Here is a 27,525-nt window from a genome sequence, read left to right on the forward strand (position 1 = left end):
CCTGCTGATCAAACCTACCAGTCACATATCTAGCAGCTCGCCTCTGAATTGCTTCTATGTCCTCCCTCAATCCGACCTGACAGGGATCCCAAACGCTCGAGCAGTACTCAGGAATAGGTTCTATTGGCGGTCTCCTCTACAGATGAACCACATCTTCCCAAAATTCTACCAATGAACCGGAGACGACTATCCGCCTTCCCCACAACTGTCATTACATGCTTGTCCCACTTCATATCGCTCTGCAATGTTACGCCCAAATATCTGTCTCTCTACCGTTCCACTCCCGAACGGCACGCGGGAAAAGCGAGCACTTAAATTTTTTTCCGTTAAAGCCCTGATTTCTCTTATTTTATCGTGATGATCAGTCCTCCCAATGGAGGTGGGTGCCAACAGAATGTTGTCGCAATCGGAGGAGAAAACTGGTAATTGAAATTTCATGAGAAGATTCCGTCGCAACGAAAAACGACTTTGTTTTAACCATTGCCACTCCAATTCACGTATCATGTCTGTGACACCATCTTCCCTATTTCGCGATAATACAAAACGAGCTGCCCTTCTTTGTACTTTCTCGATGTCATCCGTCAGTCCCACCTGATGCGGATCCCACACCGCACAGCAGTACTCAAGAACAGGGCGGACAAGCGTGGTGTAAGCACTCTCTTTGGTAGACCTGTTGCACCTTCTAAGTGTTCTGCCAATGAATCGCAGTCTTTGGTTTGCTCTACCCACAATATTATCTATGCGATCGTTCCAATTTACGCTGTTTATAATTGTAATCCCTAAGTATTTAGATGAATTACAGCTCTCAGATTTGTGTGACTTATCGCGTTATCGAAATTTAGCGGATATCTTTTAGTATTCATGTGAATAACTTCGCACTTTTCTTTATGCAGGGTCAATAGCCACTTTTCGCAGCGTACAGATATCTAAATCATGTTGCACGCCGTTTTGATCATCTGATCAAGACGGTAAATGAGAGCATCATCTGCAAACAATCTAAGACGGCTACTCAGATTGTCTCCTGTGTCGTTAATATAGAACAGGAACAATAGAGGGCCTGTAACACTTCCTTGGGGAACGCCGGATATTACTTCTGTTTTACTCGATGACTGTGACCTTTCTGACAGCAAATCACGAATCCTGTCGCACAGCTGAGGCGATACTCCGTAGGCACGCAGTTTGGTTAGAAGACGCTTGTGAGGAACGGTGTCGAAAGGCTTCTGGAAATCTAAAAATATGGAATCAATTTGACATCCCCTGTCGATTGCGGCCATTACTTCGCTCGAATAAAGAGCACTTACTGCTTCATGAATAAGAGAGCTAGTTGTGTTTCACAAAAACGATATTTTCTGAATCTGTGCTGATTATGTGTCAATAAATCGTTTTCTTCGAGGAACTTCATAATGTTCGAATACAGTATATGTTCTAAATCCCTACTGCAGATCGACGTTAGTGATATAGGCCTGTAATTCAGCGCATTACTCCTCCTTCCCTTTCTGAGTATTGGTGTGACTTGAGCAATGTTGCAGTCTTTAGGTACGTATCTTTCTGTAAGCGAGTGATTGTATATAATTGCTAAATATGGAGCTGTTTTATCAGCATACTCTGAGAGGAACCTGACTGGATCGGAGGCCTTGCCTTTGTTAAGTGATTTAAGCTGCTTTGCTACACCGATGATATCTACTTCTATGGTTCTCATCTTGCCAGTTGTTCTTGATTGGAATTCAGGAATATTTACTTCATCTTCTTTGGTGAAGGAGTTTCGGAAAGCCATGTTTAATAACTCTGCTTTAGTGGCACTGTCATCAGTGACTTCACCGTTTCCATCACGCAGTTAAGGTATTGATTGTGTCTTGCCGCTGGTGTGCTTTATGTATGACCAGAATCTCTTTAGGTTTTCTGCCAGATTTCGAGACAGACTTCCGTTGTGGAAATTATTAAAAGCATCTTTCATTGAAGTACGTGCCATGTTTCGAACTTCTGTAAAACTTTGCCAGTATTGGGGATTTTGCGTTCTTTTGCATTTGGCATCCTTTTTTCGTTGCTTCTGCAACAACGATCTGACCCTAGAGCGACTTTAGGGAAATCCTGGAAAAACTAAACATGAAACGTCCGGCAGTGGGGTTTGAGTCGCCGTCCTCACGAATGGAGCTTCACCGTGCTGGCCAACCTGTTGTCTAGCAGGGTACCATCAGGGAAGGTTTTACAGCTCACGTGACCAGGCTTACCATCTCAGCACGGGTAGGAATGACAAATCCTCAAACGATTGATTTACAGGTGAACATTATCGATACAATTAAACGAAGGTAGCTACTCAAAAGTTTGACGTCCACACACATTATTCGCAGACCACCATACTGCATGTGGCCGATGGTACGTTGAACCGATACTGGTCATCTCCTTTCCCGTTGAACTCGGCAATTGAGTGAGGCAGAAACAACCGCCCATGTGCCACAGTATGAGCTCCAATTTCTCGTATCTTGTCCTTTAGCGAAACGTACCGCGTCAGCAGAAGAATCGTTCTGCAGTCAGCCGCAAGTGGCCGTTCTGTAAATTTTCTCGACAGTGGTTCACGAAATGTGCTCCGCCTTCTCTCCAGGGATTCCAATTTTAGTTCACGAAACTGCTCCGAAGTGCTCAGGTGATAATTGAACCTTACGTTAACGAGTGTCACAGCGTAGCTCTCAGTTGCTTCGGTGTCTTCCTTTAATCTGAACTGATGGGGTCCCAAAGACCCCAGCAGGACTCAAGAATTGGCCACACTCTTGCTCGCACTAGTCATCTCCTATGTAGATGAGCTACACTTTCCTACAATTTACCAAATAAACAGTAGTAAGCCATTAACATTCCCTACTTATAACCCCATGTCTTCTGCCACAATTCCTCGCAAGGCTACTCCTACACTTTTAACCGATTGACTGCGTCAGACAGCATACCACTAACATTACACTGAAGCGCCAAAGAAACAGGTATGGCCATCAGTATTCAAATACAGAGATATGTAAACGGCCAGAGTACGGAGTGACAGTCGGCAACGCCTGTATGAGACAACAAGTGACAGGCGCAGTTGTTAGATCAGTTATCGCTCCTACAATGGCAGGTTATCACAAGTGATATTAAATTCAAAATTAAAAGCCTCAGTTGCGGAGTTACCTAGATTTACCTAGGTTTCAATTGGGATAACCCAACCTTCTTCAGAATTACACTTACTAATGGTTGTCCATAACGGATGTTACTGTCAGTTCCAGTACAACAATCGTGGCTGCCGCATCGCGGTCGGGAAGTGGGGCTGAGGCAGCTTCAGTTAAGTTTTTTAAATATGACTGAAACGTCCCCCTTAGAAAAATTATACAAGACTGGTCTATGTGAAACGTCCTCTTTGAACAATTATACACGAATGTGCTTAAAGTGACACATAATATTTTTAGCGCAACGCAATCTGACTTTCAATAATCCCTACGAAAGAATGGCCCTGACTAACACTAACCTATACGTTACACAAATCACTTACCTCACCAAAAATCTTCGTTACTCGAACTACTGCAATACAGCGAGCACCACTACTGCCAGCTAAGTAAAAGATTCAAACTACTGAAGGCACTAACTACTGATAGGCACAGTTGGCAAATGAAAGATTTTAATAGAGAACAAACAATGTATTTACCTTTATTGTCATAATATATATATCAGTTCATGTCACCAATTCTTACAAATTTCAAAACTCCGCCATCTCTCTCCCCATGTCCACTACCGCTGGCGGCTCACCTCCAACTGCGCAACGCTACGCGCTGTTCTCATCCAGCTGCCGCTGCCCAACACTGCAATGGCAGACAACAATGCAAACCAGCCACAGACTGCACACGGCACAGCCAGTGATTTTTATACAGAGCGCTACGTGGCGGCGTTACCAATAAAAAAACCTAAACAGCCTACTTACATGACGACACTTGGTGTATTTGTATTTTTAGTTTGACAATGTCCATTATGGACAAACATTAGTAAGTGTAATTCTGAAAAAGGTTGGGTTATCCCAATTGAAACCTAGGTAAATCTAGGTAACTCCGCAACTGAGGCTGTTAATTTTGAATTTAATATTTATACAGTTGCTGACAGGGCCGCGAAATGCTGAAAATATATCACGAGTGAGTTTGAACGTGGTGTTATAGTCGGCACACGAGCGATGGAGCACTGAATCTCCGAGATAGCGGTGAAAGGGGCATTTTCCCTTGCGACCATTTCACGGGTGGAATCCGCTAAAACATCAGATCTCTGACATCCTGGCTGCCGGAAAGAAGATCGTGCAAGAATGTGGCAAATGACGAGTGAAGAGAATCGTTCTATGTGACAGAATTACAACCCTTCTGCAAATTGTTGCAGAATTCAGTGCTGGGACATCAACAAGTGTCAGGGCGCGAAGCATCCAACGAAACATCATCGATATGGAGCTGAAGGCCCACTCGTGTACCCTTGATGACTGCATGACACAAAACTTTACACCTCTGCTGGGCCCGTCAACACCGACATTGGACTGTTGATGACTGGTCGGACGGATCTCGTTTCAAATTGTATCGATAGGATGGAAGTGTACGGGTATGGACACAACTTCATCAATCCATGGACCCTCCGTGACAGCAGGGGACTCTTCAACGTGGTGGAGGCTCCATAATGGTATGGAGCGTGTGCAGTTGGAGCGATATGGGACTCCTGATACGCCTACGTACGACTCTGACTGGTGACACATGCGTAAGCATCCAGTCTGATCACCTGCATCCATTCATGTCCGTTGTGCATTCCGACGGACTTGGGCAATTCCAGCAGGACAGTGCGAGAACTCACAAGTCAAGAATTGCTGCAGTGTGTCTCCAGGAACACTCTTCTGAGTTTAAACGCTTTCGCTGGCCACCAAATTACTAAGCATATCTGGGCTGCCTTTCAACGTGCTGTTCAGAAGCGACCTCCAACCCTAGTACCGATTTGTGGACAGCCCTGCAGTATTCATGGAGTCAGTTCCCTCCAGACATTAGTCGAGTCCATGCTGCATGGTGTTGTGGACTTCCGCGTGATCGCCAGGGTACTACACGATATTAGGCAGCTGTACCAGTTTCTTTGTCTCTTCAGTGTATTTCCATTGCACAAATACTAGAATTCTACGTCTAACTGATTTACTACCTTTGAACTGATTTCGGAAGCCAGGCTGAAATCGAGTGGACAGTCACAATGGCTGTGATTAACAATCTATTCTTGTAGTCGGCATAGCAAAGTAGAGGCATTGTGAACTGCTTATTGTCATCTAAGTTACGAGCTTTCCTGCTGACAGGAACTACTGGTCAGTTCTTGCAAAATAAGATGGCAGACTAACGATGAGGGAGTTTCCCGCCTTTATTCATAGAAATGACTACCTGTCACTAGCAATATTTGTTCACTGGAACTCCTTTTTTTTCCTTAGACATTATGAAATATAAATATTTGGATGTAAATCGATGCCCCCCCCTCAATTACTCTCTGTAGTTTTCGTCGCCACACTCATAGAGGGTGGGCTCCCCACTTTGAGGACGGATGGCACGTCCTAAAAATAAAAATTCGTGTGAGCTGTCCAAATACTCAGCCACCCGAGTGCTTCCTATCCTTGTGTTGACAGCACAAGAGCAATCCTACAGCCCTCCATATCGTAGGTCCAGAAACGTGCAGCAAAGACCATCGCAGAATCGACAGGGCCTTTTTTTTGGGGAGGGGGGGGGGCTCCGAACAAAAGGTTTTCCAAGGACAGTGTTCCAAAGAGTACTTTTCCAATGCTATAAAGTCGTGTAAAACGGGAAGAAACCTAATATGTAGTACAATGAAAGTACCCTCGACCATGGTCTTAATTGTGTTCCGTGAAGTATGAATTTAGGCACCGAATCATGTGTAATGTCTTCCAGTCAGATTTTCTTGTTCATACATAAATTGTCGTATTCAAGATTGGCTCAATGAATACGTCAATGAACTTTTAAACGTGCAATTTGTTAGTTTCTCACGCCCTTCAGATGATAACATTAACAATTTTCAGACGAGGAACTTAATAATGTGAATTTCCATGCTTTTGTCTTCGTATATATTGATTACAATATTGCTGTAACTGTTTATTGTCAAACCGTTTTCAAGGGCTTCTAAATTATTTACTGTATCGCTATATTCTCTGTTTTAGTCATGTGAAGAAATGCTATATATTATTAACTGCAATGTAACTACAATTTTAAGAAAATTTCAGACCTGTGTAACACATTAAATTTTGAAGTCTGCTGATTTTCTACAGTAGAGACAATTTTCGTAACACAGTCTAGGCGTACTAAAGTTAACTCTTATCCGCAAAACAGGGTCGGTAACAAAGCATACGCTGCTTATTTGTTTATGTTCCGGTTTTTGGTACATTATTAATAATTTATTGTATCATTTTCGACTATTAAAAAAGACCATGTAGTCTCAATACAGCTGCATCTTTATGCAGAGACTTCAAAGCGATTTATCAGTATAGTGTATACATATTATTTCTCGTTTGTTTTATTGCTTATTTTGTGGTTACAGGCAGACCTTCCATCTAAAAACGTTACTCTTGAAAAGATCTTACAACAAGTAAAGCAGAATTTACACAGGCAAATAGCTAAAAGGCTCCAAAATCTGACAAAAAGGACTAAACCACATTAGACACAGATTAAATGGTGGTCAAAATTATCATTCTTCTCGACAAGGAGGATGTGGACAAAAACCAAACTCAGTCAAAGGATTGAATGGAAACACATCCGAGTTGCCAAAGACAAAGGAGTGCAAAGATTCAAGTAGACATTTTTACCTCCAATGCCCGCAGAAAACTACTGCAGATCTTCTACGCCATCGGCCAAGAAGGAAAGCTAGTTAACTCCTGCAGTGGCTGAGAAAAGACCCAGTAAGGCTGATGATCGTCAAAATCAATTTGTGAGTGTCTACATCAAGATAAGAACCGTTTAAACATAGTTTCTCATAAAAATACATATTTCTTTTGGGACACATCACGTGAAACAGGACTGAATTCCAGCATTCTATGAAGCTACCATCTACAAGTTGTAAACTCTATTCTCTTTAGCCAACCGTTATACTTCATTAATACTTGTTTGACTTTCAGATGTCAAGAAAGCAGCCAACATTTGACAAGTCCCATAGATAAGGAATTTTCGTTGTCGTATGTCGCTGAAATCAGGAAACATTTTCTTTGATATTTTTGGCTGAATTCATCAAACATTCAGCTTTTGTTACAGTGTAGAACCTCATGTACCCCCTTTGTATGCGATCTCTTTATGTTGTTGACATTTCCGTGAATCAACAGCAATCAGTTTCTGTAAAAAGTTCAAGGACTGGTTTCCTGGTGAAGACTTTGCTTTCAAAGCATGATGGGGACCAACATATTAAAGCTGAATTGTTGTTGTTGTTGTTGTTGCTGATGTTGTCTCAGTCCAAAGACTGGTTTGAGGCAGCTCTCTGTGCTGCTCTATCCTGTGCAAGCCTCTCATCTCCAAGTAACTACTGCAACCTACATCCTTCTGAATCTGCTTAGTGTATTCTTTTTCTCTTCCCAGTCCTATTCAGTATCTCTCCATTACTTAGGTGATCTACAATTTAATCTTCAGCATTCTTCTCTAGCATTACATTTTAAAAGTTTCTATTCTCTTTATGTGTATACTGTTTGTCGTCCACGTTTCACCCCCATGGCTACATTCCATACAAATACTTTCAGAAAAGACTTCAAACACCTAAATCTATATTCGATATAAACAAATTTCTCTTGTTCAGAAATGCTTTTCTTACTATTGCCAGCCTACATTTTATACTCCCTCTACTTCGGCCATCATCAGTTATTTTGTTGCCCAACTAGCAGAATTCATCTACTACTTTAAGTGCATCGTTCTGTAAGTGTCTCGTTTTCTAATGTGATTCCTCCGGCATCAAGTGTTTCAGTTCGACTACATTCCATTATCCTTGTTTGCTTTTGTCGATATTATCTGATATCCTCCTTTCAAGACACTGTCCATTACGTTCAGCTGCTCTTCAAAGTCCTTTGCTGTCTGTGAGAGAATTGTAATGGCATTTGTAAGCTTCATAGTTTTCATTTCTTCTCCCTGGGCTTTAACGTCTGCTTCAAATATTTCTATTGTTTCCTTTACTGTATGATCAATGTACAGGTAGAATAACATTGGGTATAGGCTGCAACCCTATCTCACTCCCTTCTCAATCACTGCTTTCCTTTCATGCGTCTCTACTCTTGTAACTACCATCTGGTTTCTGTACAGGCTGGTAAACAGACTTTCTCTCCCTGTATTTTGCTCCTCTTACCTGCAGCATCTCAAAGAGTGTAATCCAATCAACACTGTCAAAAGCTCTCTCGAAGTCTTCAAACGCTATAAATGGACATCGGCATCTAACGGTTTTTCCGTTCTTCTGTACAGAATAGGTGTTAGTGTTCTGCAACCACGACTTACTAAACTAACTGTTCGCTAGTATTTACACCTTTTAGCACCTGCTTTCTTTGGAATGGGAATTGTTATATTTTTCTTGAAGAGTGTTGTATGCCACCTGTCTTATACGTCTTGCACGCCAGATGGAAGAGTTTCGACGTAGTTGGTTCTCCTAAGGATATCAGTGATTCTGACTGAATGTCGAGTACTCCCAAGACCTTTTACCGACTTAGGTCTTTCTCTCAGTATTATATCTCCCATCTGATCTTCATCTACGTCCTCTTTCATTCTATAGCATTGCCCTCAAGTACATTTCCCTTGTATAAACTCCCTATATACTGTTTCCAACTTTCAGTTTTCCCATCTTTGGTTTTCTCTGGACTTCGATGTGAGCTCTTGATATTCATACAGGTGGTTCCCTTTTCCCCAAACGTGTCTTTAATTTTTCAGTATGCGGCATCTATTTTTCCCTAGCGACACGTGCTTATAAATTCTTACATTTGTCCTCTATCCATTCCCGCTTAGCCATTTTGCAGTTCCTGCAGTTTCATTTTTTAGACGTTTGCATTCTCTTTTGCCTGCTTCATTTATTGGGTTCTTATAGTTTCTCCTTTCATCAATGAAATTCAATATCCATTGCGTTAGCAAGGATTTCTACTAGCTCTCGTCTTTTTACCTACTTGATCCTCGCTGCTCTCACTATTTCGTCTCTTAAAGCTGCCAGTTTCTTTTGTACTGTATTCCTTTCCCCTGTTCTTGTCAATCGTTCCCTAATGCTCCCTCAGAAAGTCTGTAAATCTTTGGTTGTTTCAGTTTATCCAGGTCTTTCTCCTTAAATTCCCACCTTTTTGCCGTTTCTTCAGTTTTAATCTACAGTTCATAACCAGTAAATTGTGGTCAGAGTGCACAGCTGCCCCTGGAAATGCCTTAAAATTAATAATCTGGATCCAAAATCTCTGTCTTACCAATATACAGGATGTTCCATTGATAGTGACCAGGCCAAATATCTCACGAAATGAGCATCAAACGAAAAAACTACAAAGAACGAAACTCGTCTACCTTGAAGGGGGAAACCAAATGGCGCTATGGTTGGCCCGCTAGATGGTGCTGCCTTAAGTCAAACGGATATCAACTGCGTTTTTTAAAACAGAAACCCCCATTATTATTACATATTCGTGTAGTACGTAAAGAAATATGAATGTTTTAGTTGAACCACTTTTTTCGCTTTGTGATAGATGGCGCTGTAATAGTCACAAACGTATAAGTACGTGGTATCACGTAATATTCCGCCAGTGCGGAAGGTATTTGCTTCGTGATACATTATCCGTGTTAAAATGGACCGTTTACCAATTGCGGAAAAGTTCGATATCGTGTTGATGTACCGCTATTGTGATCGAAATGCCCAACTGGCGTGTGCTATGTATACTGCTCGGTATCCTGAACGACATCATCCATGTGTCCGGACCGTTCGCTGGATAGTTACGTTATTTAAGGAAACAGGAAGCGTTAGCCACATTTGAAACGTCATCCACGACCTGCAACAAATGATGATGCCCAAGTAGGTGTTTTATCTGCTGTCGCGGCTAATCCGCACATCAGTAGCAGACAAACTGCGCGAGAATCGGGAACCTCAATAACATCGGTGTTGAGAATGCTACATCAACATCGATTACATCCGAATCTCTATGCACCAGGAATTGCATGGCGACGACTTTGAACGTCGTGTACAGTTCTGCCACTGGGCACAAGAGAAATTACGGGACGATGACAGATTTTTTGTACGCGTTGTATTTAGCTACGAAGCGGCATTCAGCAACAGCGGTAACATAGAGAGGCATAATATGCACTATTGTGCAACGAAAAATCCACGATGGCTGCAACAAGTGGAACATCAGCGACCTTGGCCGGTTAATGTATGGTGCGGCATTATAGGAGGAAGGATAATTGGCCCTCATTTTATCGATGGCAATCTAAATGGTCCAATGTATGCTGATTTCCTACGTAATGTTCTACCGATGTTACTACAGGATGTTTCGTTGCATGACAGAATGGCGATGTACTTCCAACATGATGGATGTCCGGCACATAGCTCGCGTGCGGTTGTAGCGGCATTGAACAGCATATTTCCTGACAGGTGGATTGGTCGTCGAAGCACCATACCGTGGCCCGCACGTTCACCAGATCTGACGTCCCCGGATTTCTTTCTGTGGAGGAAGCTGAAGGATATTTGCTATCGTGATCCACCAACAACGCCTGACAACATGCTTCAGCGCATTGTCAATGCATATGCGAACATTACGGAAGGCGAACTACTCGCTGTTGAGAGGAATGTCGTTACTGCCAAATGCATTGAGGGTGACGGACATCATTTTGAGAATTTATTGCATTAATGTAATATTTACAGGTAGTCACGCTGTAACAGCATGCGTTCTGAGAAATGATAAGTTCACAAAGGTACATGTATCACATTGGAACAACCGAAATAAAACGTTCAAACTTACCTACGTTCTGTATTTTACTTTTAAAACTGTTCGTCTGAAATTGTGAGCCATATGTTTGTGAGTATTACAGCGCCATCTGTCACAAAACGAAAAAAGTGGTCCAACTAAAACATTCATATTTCTTTACGTACTACACGAAAATGTTATAAAAAATGTGGGTTCCTGTGTAAATAATAGTAATAGTTAATAATATAGTTACTTCCCTTGTAGAGCAAGTTTATGATTATTGTAGTCAGGTTTTAACATCTTATTGTAGTAGCGGAACTTAAAAAAAAGTAAAATTTTACCATGAGTGAGAATTGTGGGCTTTGGCGTAGGTTCGTGAGTAGTGGATTGCGGTGTGAGACTTGTTCGAAGTATTTTCACTGGGGGGAATGCAGTGGGGAAGCCAGTGGGCATTCTGGCGAGATCCTCTCCTGCAACTGCAGGTTATGTAGCAAGAGTAAGTTGATAGAGGAGCAGGAGCGTAAGATCTGTGCCCTTCAGGTGCAGTTGAAAAACGCACAGGAGGAGCTAGATAGGATGAGGAGGGAGAAGAGGGCTGGGGAATGGTAGCTGGCTGTTGGTAAGAGATCTGATGGAGAAGGAGATTTTCAGATAGTTTTACTATTGGTGTTTGCAATAGATATGACCAACTGTCAGAGTCTAGTGGAGAGAAATCTCTAGTAGATGTAGATGTAGGAAGTATGCAGCAGACCTCAGTAGTTACGGTGGCTAGAACAGTTGCAAAGTCGGAGAGGAATAAGAAGGTTCTGCTGTTAGGTAGTTCTCATGGCAGAGGTGTAGGCCAGCAGTTGCAGGAAGTGCTGGGGAGTGAGTGCCAGGTCACCAGCATTGTGAAGCCTAATGCAGGGTTGCCTCAGGTGACTGTTAACATAGGGGGGCTATGTAGGGATTTTACTAAAGAGGATCAGGTAGTGATTGTGGGTGGAGCTGGTAATAGTATTGATAGGGATGGGGAGTATGACATAGATGGTGTCCTGGAAGAGATAGCCACTCAGACTGGCAACACGAATGTGCATTTCGTGGAACTGTTTTAGCGTCACGATCGGCCTCATCTTAATACAGCCGTCAGGCGTAATAACATGAGACTTGGGGGTGCGCAGATGACAGAAAGCATGGGTCACATTTCAGTGGTGTCGGTGGAGTCTATCAGGAGGACGGGTTTCACTAGACATGGCCTGCACCTCAACAGGTATGGGAAGGGGAGGTTAGAAAAGCTTATAGGTGACACCATAGGTGGGGGTGGTGGGATCACTCATCGGAAAATTCCTGTACTAGTGGGTGTTAGAGCTGTACCTTTATTAGACTGAAGTCAGCTGATAGGTATTACTGCTTAAGGTAAGTCTCTCTAACAAAGGAACCACTTTTGACAAAGCTTAGGTATCCGAGTAATGAGGGAATTAGTATATTTCATCAGAATATACAAGGTATTAGAGATAAAGTTAGTGAATTGCTTATAGATGTTAACTCTAAAATTATTGGTGTATGTGAACACCTCTTAAATAAGGAGATAATTTAGAGGCTTCCTTTACCGGGATACAGGCTGGCTGGCAGCTTTTCGAGCAGCTCTTTGCGGTGTGGGGGAGTAGCCATGTATGTGAAAAACGGAATCCCATTTGAGTCAATTGATGTTTCAAAGTACTGCAATGAAAAGGTGTTTGAACGTTGTGCAGGTGTGGTTAAATTTAATGGAGCTAAACTTCTGACTGTTGTTATTTATAGATCCCCAGACTCTGATTTCACAACATTTTTGCTAAAGCTAGAGGAGGTTCTTGGTTCACTTTATAGGAAATACAAAAAGTTAGTTATATGTGGTGACTTCAATATTAATTGTATAAGTGATTGTGTAAGGAAAAGGATGCTGGTAGACCTCCTTAATTCATATAATCTTATGCAAACCGTATTCTTCCTAACTAGAGTGCAAGGGAACAGTAGAACAACATTTTTGTTCATTCCTCATTACTAGAAGGGCATTCTGTTGGCAAAAAGGTGAATGGCCTTTCAGATCATGATGCACAAATTTTAACTCTAAAAGATTTTTGTGCTGCATCAAGTGTTAAATATAGTTATCAACTGTTTAGGAAAGGTGATCCAGTTGCTGTAGAGACCTTTGTAAACCTTATAAAAGAACAAGAGTGGCAAGATGTTTATAGCGCTGATACAGTAGACGATAAATATAATGCTTTTCTCAAGACTTTTCTCGTGCTCTTTGAAAGTTGCTTTCCGTTAGAGTGTTCAAAACAGGGTACTAACACAAACAGGCAGCCTGGGTGGCTGACTAGAGGGATAAGAATATCTTGTAGAACAAAGTGGCAATTATATCAAAACGTTAGAAACAGGGAAAATCTAAATGCAGCAGCCCATTACAAACGGTATTGAAAGGTGCTTAAAAATGTTATTAGGAAGGCAAAAAGTTTTGGTATGCAGATAGAATAACTAAGTCTCAGGATAAAATTAAAACCAAATGGTCAGTCGTAAAGGAAGAGGCTGGTCTGCAGAGACAGGTCGAGGATATAGAATCAGTGCGTAGTGGGAATGTCCGTGTTACTGATAAGTCGCTTATATGTACAGTATTTAATAATCACTTTCTGAATATAGCAGGTGAACTAAATAGAAACCTAGTCCCAACAGGGAATCATACAGCGCTCTTAGAAAAAAGTGTTCCGAGACTGTTACCTGAAATGCTCCTCCATGATACTGATAAGAGGGAGGTTGAGTTAGTAATTAAATCACTAAAGACCAAGAACTCTCATGGATATGACGGGGTATCTAGCAGAATACTGAAGTACTGTTCTATGTATGTTAGCCAGTACTTAGCCATATCTGTAACTTTTCCTTTAGGAGTGGTCGGTTTCCTGACCGATTAAAGTACTCGGTAGTGAAGCCACTTTGTAAAAAGGGAGACAGGGATAATATTGACAATTATAGACCTATTTCTATGCTATCGGTGTTTGCTAAAGTTATCGAGAAAGTTGTATATACAAGGTTACTGGAGCATTTAAATTCACATAATTTGCTGTCAAATGTTCAGTTTGGTTTTAGAAATAGTTTAAAAACTGAAAATGCTATATTCTCTTTTCTCTGTGAGGTTTCGGAGGGATTAAATAAAAGGTTGCGAACGCTAGGAGTTTTCTTTGATTTAACGAAGGCTTTTGACTGTGTTGACCACAAAATATTACTGCAGAAGTTGGACCATTATGGAGTAAGGGGAGTAGCTTACAAATGGTTCGCCTCTTACTTTAAGAACAGAAAGCAGAAGGTAATTCTCCACAATATTGAGAGTGGTAGTGATGTTCAGTCCCAATGAGGCACTGTTAAGTGGGGCGTTCCCCAAGGGTCGGTGCTGGGGCCACTGCTGTTTCTTATTTATATAAAAGATATGCCTTTTAGTATTACAGGTGATTCAAAAAATATTTCTGTTTGCTGATGACACCAGCTTGATAGTCAAGGATCTTGTGTTTAATATTGAAACAGTATCAAATAACGTAGTTCATGAAATAAGTTCGTGGCTTGTGGAAAATAATTTGATGTTAAATCACAGTAAGACTCAGTTTTTACAGTTTCTAACTCACAATTAAACAAGAACCGATTTTTGATGAGACAGAATGGGCATATTATAAGCGAGACGGAACAGTTCAAGTTCCTAGGCGTTCGGATAGATAGTAAGCTGTTGTGGAAAGCCCATGCCCAGGATCTTGTTCAGAAACTAAATGCTGCTTTATTTACCATTAGAAGAGTATCTGAAATAAGTGACACTTCAACACGAAAAGTAGTCTACTTCGCATATTTTCATACGCTTATGTCGTACGGTATTATTTTTTGGGGTGATTCTTCTGATTCAAAAAGGGTATTTTTGGCTCAAAAATGGGCTGTTGGAGCTATATGTGGTGTAAGTTCAAGAACCTCTTGTCAACCCCTATTCAATAGTCTGGGAATTCTGACATTGCCCTCACAGTATATATTTTCTTTAATGTCGTTTGTTGTTTGCAATATTAGCCTATTCCCAAGAGTTTGCAGCTTTCACTCAGTTAATACTAGGCAGAGATCCAATCTGCATGTGGAATGCACTTCCTTGACTCTTGTGCAGAAAGGAATGCAGTATTCTGCTGCATCCATTTTCAATAAGCTACCACGAGAACTCAAAAATCTTAGCAGTAGCCCAAACTCTTTTAAGTCTAAACTGAAGAGTTTCCCCATGGCTCACTCCTTCTATTCTGGCGAGGAGATCCTGGAAGATCTAAAAAATTAAGCAAATTCCTGTGTTACATTGTTGATTTTCTTTATTTAAACTTACTTGTCACCTGAATATGTTTTTTTATATATCATTTTATCTGTTTCAAATGTCGTGTTATAAATTCATGTACTGACTTGTTCCATGACCATGGAGACTTCTCCTTAATTTGGTCCCACGGAACAATACATAAATAAATTAAAAAAGCGCAGTTGATATCCATTTGACCTATGGCAGCGCCATCTAGCGGGCCAAACATAGCGCCATCTAGTTTCCCCATTCAAGCTAGACGAGTTTCGATCTTTGTAGTTTTTTCGTTTGACTCTTATTTCGTGAGATATTGGGACCGGTAAGTATCAATGGACCACTATGTATAAAAAATCTGAAACCTTCGAGTGTTTCCAGGCCTCTTCCACATATATAGCCTTCTTTCATGATTCTCGAACGACATGTTAGAAATGATTAAATTATCCTCTGCACAAATTCTACCCGGTGACTTCCTCTTTTATCCCTTTCCCCCAGTCCATATTCACCTACTATAATTCCTTCCGTTGCTTAACCGGTCAGTTTTGGTGGACAACTGTACAAAATCTTTGTTAAGGTCTCGGAGTAGTCCAGTTACGAAACCACTAAAGAATTTGTGGGAAGTTGTGGATCACAGATTGAAGTAAACTTATATTACCACGAAGACAAAACTCACCGATGGGTTACAAAAATATTCCAGCAGCGTATGAGATACAGAATTTTTTACCATCATGTCCAGACCCAAGCCCACTTCTCACAGCATCGCATTTATACAGAAGTCACTGTGTTAACTTGACCGTCATCCAGAGATGCTGGTAGTCTCTTGACATTTTCCTAGTTCGCTTAGTTCAAAAAACGAAATAAAAAACTTTGTGAGTACCATATACACTAGAGCGCCAAAGAAACTGGTATAGACATGCGTATTCAAAGACAGAGATATGTAAACATATCGCATACAGCGCTGCGGTTAGAAACACCTATATAAGGGAACAAGCGTCTCGAGCAGTTGTTAGATCGGTTACTGCTGCTACCGTGGCAGGTTATTAAGATTTATGTGAGTTTCTGTGTGCTGTTGTAGTCGGTGCACGAGTGTTGGGACACAGCATCTTCACGATAGTGATGAAGGAAAGATTTTCTAGTACGTCCATTTCACGTGTGTACCGTGAATATCAGGAATCTGATAAAACATCAAATCTCCGATATCGCTGCCTTCCGGGAAAAGGTCCTGCAAGAGCGGGACCTATGATAGAAGTGCAACCCTTCCGCAGATTCCAGCAAATTTCAGTGTGTGTAAACGTCAGTGTGCGAATCATTCAACGAAACGTCATCGATGTGGGCTCTCGGAGCTAAAGGCCCTCTCGTGGACCCTTGATGACTGCACTGTACTGTTGATGATTGGAAGCATGTTGCCTTGTCGGACGAGTCTCGTTTCAAATTTTATCGAGCAGATAGGCGTGTATATATCCATTGTGCATTCCCTCGGACTTGGTCAATTTCAGCAGGACAATGCGACATCCTACACATCCAGAATTGCTACCGAGTGGCTCCAGGAACTTTCTTCTGGCCACCAAACTACCGAGACATGAACATTATAGAGCATATCCGGGAGGCCTTGCAAAGTGCTGTTCAGAAGAGATCTCCAGCCCCACATACTCTTACGGATTTATGGAGAGCCCTGCAGTCAGTTCCCTCCAGCGCTATTTCAGACATTAGTCAAGTCCATGCCATATGGTGTAATGGCACTCTTTTGTGCTTGAGGGGGCCCTGCACAATATTATGCAAGTATACCAATTTCTTTGGCTCTTCGGTGTATTTATTAGCAGTACAATACAGTGCAAGTCTCCATACTCCTGCAGTTATATCCTCTACAGAATGAAGGAAAGAAGCCACTGGCCTCTCATCTGACATTAGAAAAGCATTTCTCAGCTCCATTGAAAGTGTACAGAATAAAAGACCCGGACTTCTGTGCAGTGGGTGAGGACATGATGTTCGAGGGTAACGCTCTTCCCTCTATCATATTTAGTAAATTTTAGAATTCCTGTATAATAACATTGAACTGTTACTCATTAGACACATGTAAAAATGGATGTACACGAATGATTTAGTCATAATTTCAAGATATGCTCGGAATGACCTACATAAGTATGTCAAGTCAGAACAGATAATCCTAATCATGTTTTTCAGGGATACGAACATCCTTTGTGCACATACAGAATCTCCTCAAAACGTGGTTCTACATGACAGATAAGGGAAACATCGCTTATATGTATATGTGGGGAGTTAATTTGTACTTGCAAGAAGCCTGTCAACTTCTTCTGTCTTAAGATGTAAAGCGTTTGGTATTATTGATTGATTGTCTTGTGATAAAAAAGTTTTGCTTGTAAACGTTCTCTGTGTGTGTGTTATATTTGTGTTGAGAGTGACAGTTTTTCGTAAACCTCATCCTTTTACAATTTGGCAAATCATTCACATTACACGCCACATCACTCTTAATGATGACTATGTTATCTTGAAATACTTTCCCTTTTTTTCTTTATCTCCCACATTTATTGGAAAATCACTGACGCAAATCAAGTTATTTGTTAAACAGGAACTGGATGATTTATCAAATAATAAAATCAAATCACTCATATCGATATAAGACAAATTTGAAAGAGCAGAAATGTATGTCTTCATTAACGTCACTAATCTTTTGTAATACAGCTATCTACTTTGTGATTGTTACTTGTTTTATTAGCAACCTCTACTCGTTGGTGAACCAGTCTGTATTGATAATAATGATAAGAAGAGGAATAGAGTAGATCAGGTGTAAAACGTACAACATATTCCACCAAGTACAGAAAAGACAGATACTTGCCTTGGTAAGCATAGTAAGGTACCGCAACAGCTTTTATCTCAAAATTGTACTGCTCTGTAGTCTGAAGAAATTGTCGCTCTGCAACAATGGAAAAAATAATGAATTAAATTCTCGTTATCGTTGTCTTTTTTCCACATTTTCTTGAAAAAGAAATAAACTAGAGTTACTGAAGTGCTGAGCCAAAATCAAAAGAAACAACTGCTCATGAACTAAACTAGATTAAATATTCCACATATTAGATCTGTCTGATTGTACAGATACAGTTGGTTAAATATCAGGAACATCAAAAAATATATGTAAGCCAATATCACCGTACTTTCAGCTCTCAGAATCTTGTTTTTGAAATTGCAGTGAACAACGGACCTTTCTGTTGATGGGGAGGCTTGCGTGCCTCAGCGATACAGATAGCTGTGCCGTATGTGCAACCACAATGGAGATGTATCAGTTGAGAGGCCAGACAAACGTGGTGTTCTTGAAGAGGGGCAGCACCCTTTTGAGTAGTTGCAGGGGCAACAGTCTGGATTATTGACTGATTTGGCCTTGAAACATCAACCAAAACGAACTTGCAGTGCTGGTACTGCGAACGGTTGAAAGCAAGGGGCAACTACAGCTGGAATTTTTCTCAAGGGCATGCAACTTTACTGTATGGATAAATGATGATGGTATCATCTTGGGTAAAATATCACAGAGGTAAAATAGTTCCCCATTCTGATCTCTGGGCAGGGGATACTCAGCAGGACATCGTTACCAGGAGAAAGAAAACTGGTGGGTGGAATGTTAGATCCCTTAATCAGGCAGTTAGGTTAGACAATTTAAAAAGGGAAATGGATAGGTTAAAATCAGATATAGTTGAATTAGTGAATATTGGTGGCAGGAGGAACAAGACTTCTGGTCAGGTGAATACAAGTCATAAATAGAAAATAAAATAGGGCTGGTGCAAGAGTAGGTTTAGTACTGAATACAAATAGTAGGAACAGGATAAACTACTACGAACAGCACAGTGACGCATAATTGTAGCCAAGACAGACATGAAGCCCACGCCTACCACAGCAGTACAAATTTAGATGCCAAGTAGCTCCGCAGATGAAGAGATTCAAGAAATATATATGCGATAAAAGAAGTTATTCATATAGTTAAGGGAGACGAAAATTTTATAGGAGAAAAAAGAGAAGGAAAAGTAGTAGGTCAGTATGGACTGGTCGGTAAGGAATGAAAGAGGAAGCCGCCTAGTAGAAATTTGCACAAAGCATAACCTAATCGTAGCTAACACTTGTTTGAAGAATCATGAAAGAAGGCTGCAGACGTGGAAGAGGCCTGGAGACACTGGAAAGTTTCAGATGACTTATATAATGGTTAGACCGAGATTTAGGGACCAGGTTTTAAATTGTAATACATTTCCAGGGCAGATGTGGAGTCTGACAACAATTTATTCGTTATGAACTATAGATTAAAACTGAAAAACTGCAAAAAGGTAATATATAAGTAGATGGGATCTGGATACACTGAAAGTACCAGAGATTGTAGAGAATGCAGAGAGAGAATTACGGAAAGATTGACAAGAACAGGGGAAATAAATGTAGTAGAAAAAGAATAGGTAGTTTTGTGAGATGATATAGTGAAGGTAGCAGAGGATCAAGTAGGTAAAGAGGCAAAGGCTAGAATAAATCCTCAGATAACAGAAGAGATACTGAATTTAATTGATGAAAGGAGAAAATATAAAACTGCAGTAAATGAAGCAGGCGAAAAGAAATATGAACGTTCCAAAAATGAGATCAGCAGGAAGTGCGAAATGGCTAAGCAGGTACGGCTATAGGACAAATGCAAGGATGTAGAGGCATATATCTCTAGGGGTAAATAGAAACTGCCTACAGGAAAATTAAAAAGACCTTTGGAGAAAAGATAACCACCTGTATGAATATCAAGATCTCGTATTGACAACTAGTCCTAAGCAAAGAAGGAAACGCAGAAAGGTGGAACGAGTATATAGAAGTGAACTCCAACTAAGGGCAATATTATGGAAACTGAAGATGAAATGGGAGAGGTGATACTGCATGAAGAATTTTACAGAGCACTGAAAGACCTAAGTCAAAACAAGGCTCCAGAAGTAGACAACAATCCATTAGAGACAAGTAAAATACCCTCAGTCTTCAAGGAGAATATAATAATTCCGATCCCCAAGAAAGCAGATGTTGACAGATGTGAAAATTACCGAAATATCAGTTTAACAAGTCAAGGCTGTGTAATACTAACACGAATCATGTATAGACAATTGCAAAAACTGGTAGAAGCCAACCTCAGGAATGATCAACTTGGACTCCGCAGAAATGTTGGACCATTGGTGGCAGCATTGTCACTACGACTTATCTTAGAAGATACATTAACGAAACGCAAAGCTACGTTTCTAGGAGAGAGAGCTTATGACAATGTTGACTGGTATACATTCTTTCAAATTCTGAAGGTGGCAGGGTCCAAATACAGAGAGAAAGCTATTTACATTTTGTACAGAAACCTTATGGCATTCATAAGAGTCGAGTTGCATGGAAGGGAAGCAGTGGTTGAGAAGGTAGTGAGACAGGGTTGTAGTCTCTCCCCGATGTTATTCACTCTGTATATTGAGCAAGCAGTAAAGGAAGCAAAAGAGAAATTTGGAGTAGGAATTGAAATCTACGGAGAAGACATAAAAACTTTGAGTTTTGCCGATGAAACTGTAATTCTGTGAGAGACAGCAAAGGACTTGCAGGAGCAGTTGAACGGAATGGACTGTGTTTTGAACAGGGGATACAAGATGAACATCAACAAGAGGAAAACGAGGATAACGGAATGTAGTCGGGTGATGCTGAGGGAATTAGATTAGGGAATAAGACACGTAAAGTAGTAAAGGAGTTTTGCTATTTGGGGAGCAAAATAACTGATGATGGTCGAAGTAGAGATGATATAAAATACAGACTATGGCAAGAGAAATTTGTCAACATCGAGTACAGATTTAAGTGTTGAAAATCCTTTATGAAAGTATTTTTATGGAGTGTAGCCTGTTTCGAAGTGAAACGTGGACCATAAATAGTGTAGACAAGAAGGGATCAGAAGCTTTAGAAATGTGGTGCTATAGAAGAATGCTCAAGATTAGATGGGTAATCACGTGACTAGTGAAGAGGTATTGAGTAGAATTGGGGAGAAAAGGAGTTTTTGGCTCAACTTGACTAGAAGAAGGGATCGGTTGGTAGGACACGTTCTGCAGCATCAAGGGATCACCAATTTAGTACTGGAGGGAAGTGTGGAGGTTCAAAATCGTAGAGGGAGAGCAAGAGGTGAATACAGTAAGCAGATTCAGAAGGATGTAGGTTGCAGTAGTTACTCGGAGATGAAGAAGTTTGCACACGAAGAAGTAGCATGGAAAGCTGCATCAAACCAGTCTCTGAACCGAAGTCAACAACAACAACAACAATTGCAATCGTTCAGCATTAAGCCATTTCCAAATAGAATATTTTGACATGTAGGCTTATGACACGTAGAGATAACGACATAATACGCACACCCCTGTCTTACATAAACCTATATGCGAAAATCGTTTCTTCAGAATAGCTTAATGCAGTAACTGCAAGCATAAAAACAAAATTCCAACAGATGAAGGTAAGACAACACCATTAAAAAATTGTAGAAGCTGTGGAGCCATATTTCAAGAAAGTAAAAAATTTATTTTGACAGTGACAGAGATTTCCTCTATATTTCCTCTCTAGTCAATGACTCGCTGACGTTTTCTTTTACTACCCGCTCACCCCCCCCCCCCCCCCCTAGCCCCCCGCCCCACACACACACACACACACACACACACACACACTTTACATGAATCTTCACATTCTGATCTATATGTTGCGTTATAATGTACAATCATTCATGAATTAGCACGACCAGCAAATGCAGGAACATAAATAAACTATGATAACAACGGACTATAGCTACGAGTATTTCCAGTCTACTCACACCAGTAATTTTGCGAAAGAGGAAAGAAGCTACATTAAAAAAATTAAAAAAACTCCTTTCCTCTTAGACCATCCAACTTAACTTCTTTGATACTGTAACTATGTGGATCTATGTACTCTATGCACAGCGAGTAGCCTGTTTTGCATAAGGTTACACTGTAATAGATACGTAATGTATCAAGACACCTATACCAACAAGAAGATGCTGCACAAAACACGATAACACTGCTTCCATGAACCACAAAAGATAGCATTAGCAATATTTGTGATGTATGCTCAAAAATGGCTCTGAGCAGTAAGGGACTTAAAATCTGTGGTCATCAGTCCCCTAGAGCTTAGAACTACTTAAACCTAACTAACCTAAGGACATCACACACATCCATGCCCGAGGCAGGATTCGAACCTGCGACCATAGCGGTCACGCGGTTCCAGACTGAAGCGCCTAGAACCGCTCGGACACGCCTGCTTAAGTCTTCCTCCTACTTCACCACATGTTAATTTTCATTGCATTGTTAGATATTTGCTGCTAAGAAATAAATCTGTTCACTAGACATACTGACTGATTATTCACAGCAGACATTGTATATTGTAAAGACTTTGCATGGATAGTTAAATGAGTAATTAGTGAAGTGTGAAAGCAGGTTGCATGAATAGTTACATGGTTAACTGAAGAGGTGGTACATGTTTAAGCTGACAAATAAAGCTAAGCTTACTATAGCTGGTAACGTGGCGTGATTGATTGATATTCAAGGGTTTTCAGTATTGTTAGCTACAATTTTTATGAACATTTACTACATTAAGGGGAAGAGGCTACTGAGTACTTGGTTTCTTAGTTGTTTTCTACCTCCTTTAACTGTGGAGAAGAACAGTTACGATTTTGGAATTTTTTTTTAAATTCTGTTGCTGTGCAGACATTCTGTAAATAAACTTGCAACTGTAAATAAACTTGTTAATTAAGTTTTTCTTTCAGGTTTCTTTATTTCTATTGAAATACCATCCCCAGACATATTTCCATTCTTCAAACCATGAATGGATTCATATATTACATCTACACTCCTAGAAATTGAAATAAGAACACCGTGAATTCATTGTCCCAGGAAGGGGAAACTTTATTGACACATTCCTGGGGTCAGATACATCACATGATCACACTGACAGAACTACAGGCACATAGACACAGGCAACAGAGCATGCACAATGTCGGCACTAGTACAGTGTATATCCACCTTTCGCAGCAATGCAGGCTGCTATTCTCCCATGGAGACGATCGTAGAGATGCTGGATGTAGTCCTGTGGAACGGCTTGCCATGCCATTTCCACCTGGCGCCTCAGTTGGACCAGCGTTCGTGCTGGACGTGCAGACCGCCTGAGACGACGTTTCATCCAGTCCCAAACATGCTCAATGGGGGACAGATCCGGAGATCTTGCTGGCCAGGGTAGTTGACTTACACCTTCTAGAGCACGTTGGGTGGCACGGGATACATGCGGACGTGCATTGTCATGTTAGAACAGCAAGTTCCCTTGCCGGTATAGGAATGGTAGAACGATGGGTTCGATGACGGTTTGGATGTACAGTGCACTATTCAGTGTCCCCTCGACGATCACCAGAGGTGTACGGCCAGTGTAGGAGATCGGTCCCCACACCATGATGCCGGGTGTTGGTCCTGTGTGCCTCGGTCGTATGCAGTCCTGATTGTGGCGCTCACCTGCACGGCGCCAAACACGCATACGACCATCGTTGCCACCAAGGCCGAAGCGACTCTCATCACGTCTCCATTCGTCCCTCCATTCACGCCTGTCGCAACACCACTGGAGGCGGGCTGCACGATGTTGGGGCGTGAGAGGAAGACGGCCTAACGGTGTGCGGGACTGTATCCCAGCTTCATGGAGACGGTTGCGAATGGTCCTCGCCGATACCCCAGGAGCAACAGTGTCCCTAATTTGCTGGGAAGTGGATGTGCGGTCCCCTACGGCACTGCGTAGGATCCTACGGTCTTGGAGTGCATCCGTGCGTCGCTGCGGTCCGGTCCCAGGTCGACGGGCACGTGCACCTTCCGCCGACCACTGGCGACAACATCGATGTACAGTGGAGACCTCACGCCCCACGTGTTGAGCAATTCGGCGGTACGTCCACCCGGCCTCCCGCATGCCCACTATACGCCCGCGCTCAAAGTCCGTCAACTGCACATACGGTTCACGTCCACGCTGTCGCGGCATGCTACCAGTGTTAAAGAGTGCGATGGAGCTCCGTATGCCACGGCAAACTGACTGACACTGACGGTGGCGGTGCACAAATGCTGCGCAGCTAGCGCCATTCGACGGCCAACACCGTGGTTCCTGGTGTGTCTGCTGTGCCGTGCGTGTGATCATTGCTTGTACAGCCCTCTCGCAGTGTCCGGAGCAAGTATGGTGGGTCTGACACACCGGTGTCAATGTGTTCTTTTTTCCATTTCCAGGAGTGTATTTGCTATTTGGGGAGCACAATAACTGATGATGGTCGAAGTAGAGAAGATATAAAATGTAGACTAGCAATGGCAAGGAAAACGTTTCTGAAGAACAGAAATTTGTTAACATCGAGTATAGATTTAAGTGTCAGGAAGTCATTTCTGAAAGTATTTGTATGGAGTGTAGCCATATATGGAAGTGAAACATGGACGATAAATAGTTTAGAGAAGAAGAGAATAGAAGCTTTCGAAATGTGGTGCTATAGAAGAATGCTGAAGATTAGATAGGTAGATCACATAACTAATGACGAGGTACTGAATAGAATTGGGGAGAAGAGAAGTTTGTGGCACAACTTGACAAAAAGAAGGGACCGGTTGGTAGGACATGTTTTGAGGCATCAAGGGATCACAAATTTAGCATTGAAGGGCAGCGTGGAGGGTAAAAATCGTAGAGGGAGACCAAGAGATGAATACACTAAGCAGATTCAGAAGGATGTAGGTTGCAGTAAGTACTGGGAGATGAAGAAGCTTGCACAGCATAGAGTAGTATGGAGAGCTGCATCAAACCAGTCTCAGGACTAAAGACCAAAACAACAATAACAACAGATCTTCTTAATGTCATTGTTTTCATTATCTCTTCCTACAATTGTTATTCATGTCATAAACCATCATTTGCTTGTGCCTTAATTCTTCTCTTTAGTAGTTATTGTGTTCCATATGAGGTGTTAATTACTGGTGCTTTCTTTATCTGTACAGGTTTTGGTGTTGTCACAGATACATTTACTAAATAATTTCTCCCTTATTCCACATTCATGAAACATGCTGACAGATCATGTACTTGTGCCACACTGGGGGTGAAACGCGGATCCTTGCCTTAAGCTGTGAGTACGCATCGTGAGTCGTGTCCACTTTATTTAGTCGATAACAGAAAAATATCTGGGTTCTACGTCCCAGTCCGTCGTACAATTTCATCTACTGGGAAGTCGCAAAGCAATGCACACTCCTCTGCAGAGTGAGAAAATCATTCTGCTGTCGACATGTTTGGTTGCTGGCCTAAAAAGTTCATTGTTACGCAATTTCGTACATAAATTTTCTTTTCACTTTACAAACACTGAATGACTGTTTAACAAAATGTAATCAACTTTCTTTTAGCATACCTCACTACCTTAAAGAGTCACTTTTTTAATCGTTCTTCTTATTCTCAAATTCCGTACTGACTGATCTTCACTTCTGTTCCCTTATCCTAAATTATAAATTATTCTTTTAGTTTTGGCACACTTTTGAATCGAAGTCCTTTGCTGTCATTTATTAGTCTCTGTAATTGTTCGTTAAAATCGTCATTGACTTCGAAATGATATATTAAATGTATAAACAACCATCAGCTCTAGTAGAATGGAATGATGACATGAAAATTTGTGCCCGCCCGGGACTCAAACCCAGATTTCTCGCTAATCACTCGCAGTCGCCTTGCAATTCGGCCATCCGTGCATGACTCACAGCGAGACCCGAACTTCCGGATGCCGTTAAGCACGCCTCCGCAGCCTATACTCGTACAGGCATTACGTATGTTCCAGTACAGATGAGACATTGTACCCGAAAGTCACCTGTACGGTGTTGAAGGAATAGTACGATAGTGCAGCGTCTGTGTCACTCTGAACATGATCGAAAGTTCCTTCTTACTTGCAGGTAGCCAGCAATCTTTCGACTCATTTCTGAATGGCCCTGTCCCTGTCTCCTGTAGAATGGAGAGTCCAGCAGAGAAACATTACTCTACAGTGTGCTAATAAGAGAAATTTACATTTCACATGGTAAGCACATGTTTAGACGTAATTCAAACATCATGATCACATTTGATTTTACTCATGCATATGCGAAGTTCACTTTCGACTTAATTTTGAAAATAACTATGCAAGTGACTCTTCCTCGATGTACAGCATGTAAATAAAGTGATCCAGTGAAACAAATGGAGTAGGTGACATCAAGGAGGTCAGTTAACACAGCATATTTGAGTAGGTATGGTATACAAAGATTCAGTCCCTCTAGTAATAGACTAATGTCATAGAGTAAAATATTACCCAGCTATGATATAATATGCTTATTGTACAACTGAAGTTCTTCAAACTGAGTATTGTGTGTAAATGTCTGTGAATTAGTAAGTACTCAATATGCATATCAAGAAAAAGCATATTCTCAAACTCATTGCAAACCGAGAAGGCCTTTATTTCACATTATGTGGAAGCTTTTAGTTTCCTTCCTACGGAGTTAAAAAAGTATTAGTTTTGGTTGGAGTGCATTCCTTGAGGTTTCTTTAGGTACTCATTTTTTCCTCTTGGTAAGATTAGGATCTTCAGGTCCTCACATATGTCTTGGGAGAAATTCCTTGCAAGTTAATGTTCCATTATGATTTGCAAATGAGCGATTCTCAATAATAACACTAATAACAATAGTAATAGCTATTGCAATATTTACAAACATGTAGTACATAGCATTATGTGACAATTACTTTAATAATAAATGTAACAATAGTAACAATAATGAATGCATGCTGTTTCAGGGATATCAATCTATTTAACAGAATGATGGACAAATATCTCCACACGTTTTGTCACATGTCAGTAATGAGATCCAACAGTAATATATTGCACCATTACAGTGGGAAACATTTCTGGAGAACAGCACCATTCAGCTGGAAAGACTACAGCTTTTCATCAACTATATATACCGGAAAAGTCTGTATTCTAATATACCATCCATGGTACTTGAAATGAAGGTTTTACATTGGTCACTGAAGGTTTGTATTTAAGATGAAGCATTTTATTTTGTCTTTCGTACTGTTCGTTTTCATACAATGTGTCCCTCTTCAGGCAAATTCAGATTGACCTTTCTCCTGTCCATCCTCTACCCAAATCAGTTCCTCTTTCCTCCCTGATGGAAGAATCTGTGTTTATCATACATACATGTGGTGTTACCTATTTTTATTTTACTGTTCAAAGTACTGGGAGTTGCAGTCACATAAGCTAAGAACT

At 41.1% G+C, this 27,525-nt stretch overlaps 1 protein-coding gene across 1 annotated transcript in view; it reads right to left on the minus strand.

Annotated features, from left to right (window-relative positions):
* Positions 1-27,525, minus strand: part of LOC126294954 (uncharacterized) — a 607,599-nt gene that overhangs the window by 503,817 nt on the left and 76,257 nt on the right. Inside the window, exon 5 of the mRNA XM_049987174.1 lies at positions 18,079-18,156. Within this exon, the coding sequence (XP_049843131.1) occupies positions 18,079-18,156 (78 nt within the window). The remainder of the gene's footprint in view (positions 1-18,078; positions 18,157-27,525) is intronic.

Source organism: Schistocerca gregaria, chromosome 11, assembly GCF_023897955.1.
Source record: "Schistocerca gregaria isolate iqSchGreg1 chromosome 11, iqSchGreg1.2, whole genome shotgun sequence".
Lineage (NCBI taxonomy): Eukaryota > Metazoa > Arthropoda > Insecta > Orthoptera > Acrididae > Schistocerca > Schistocerca gregaria.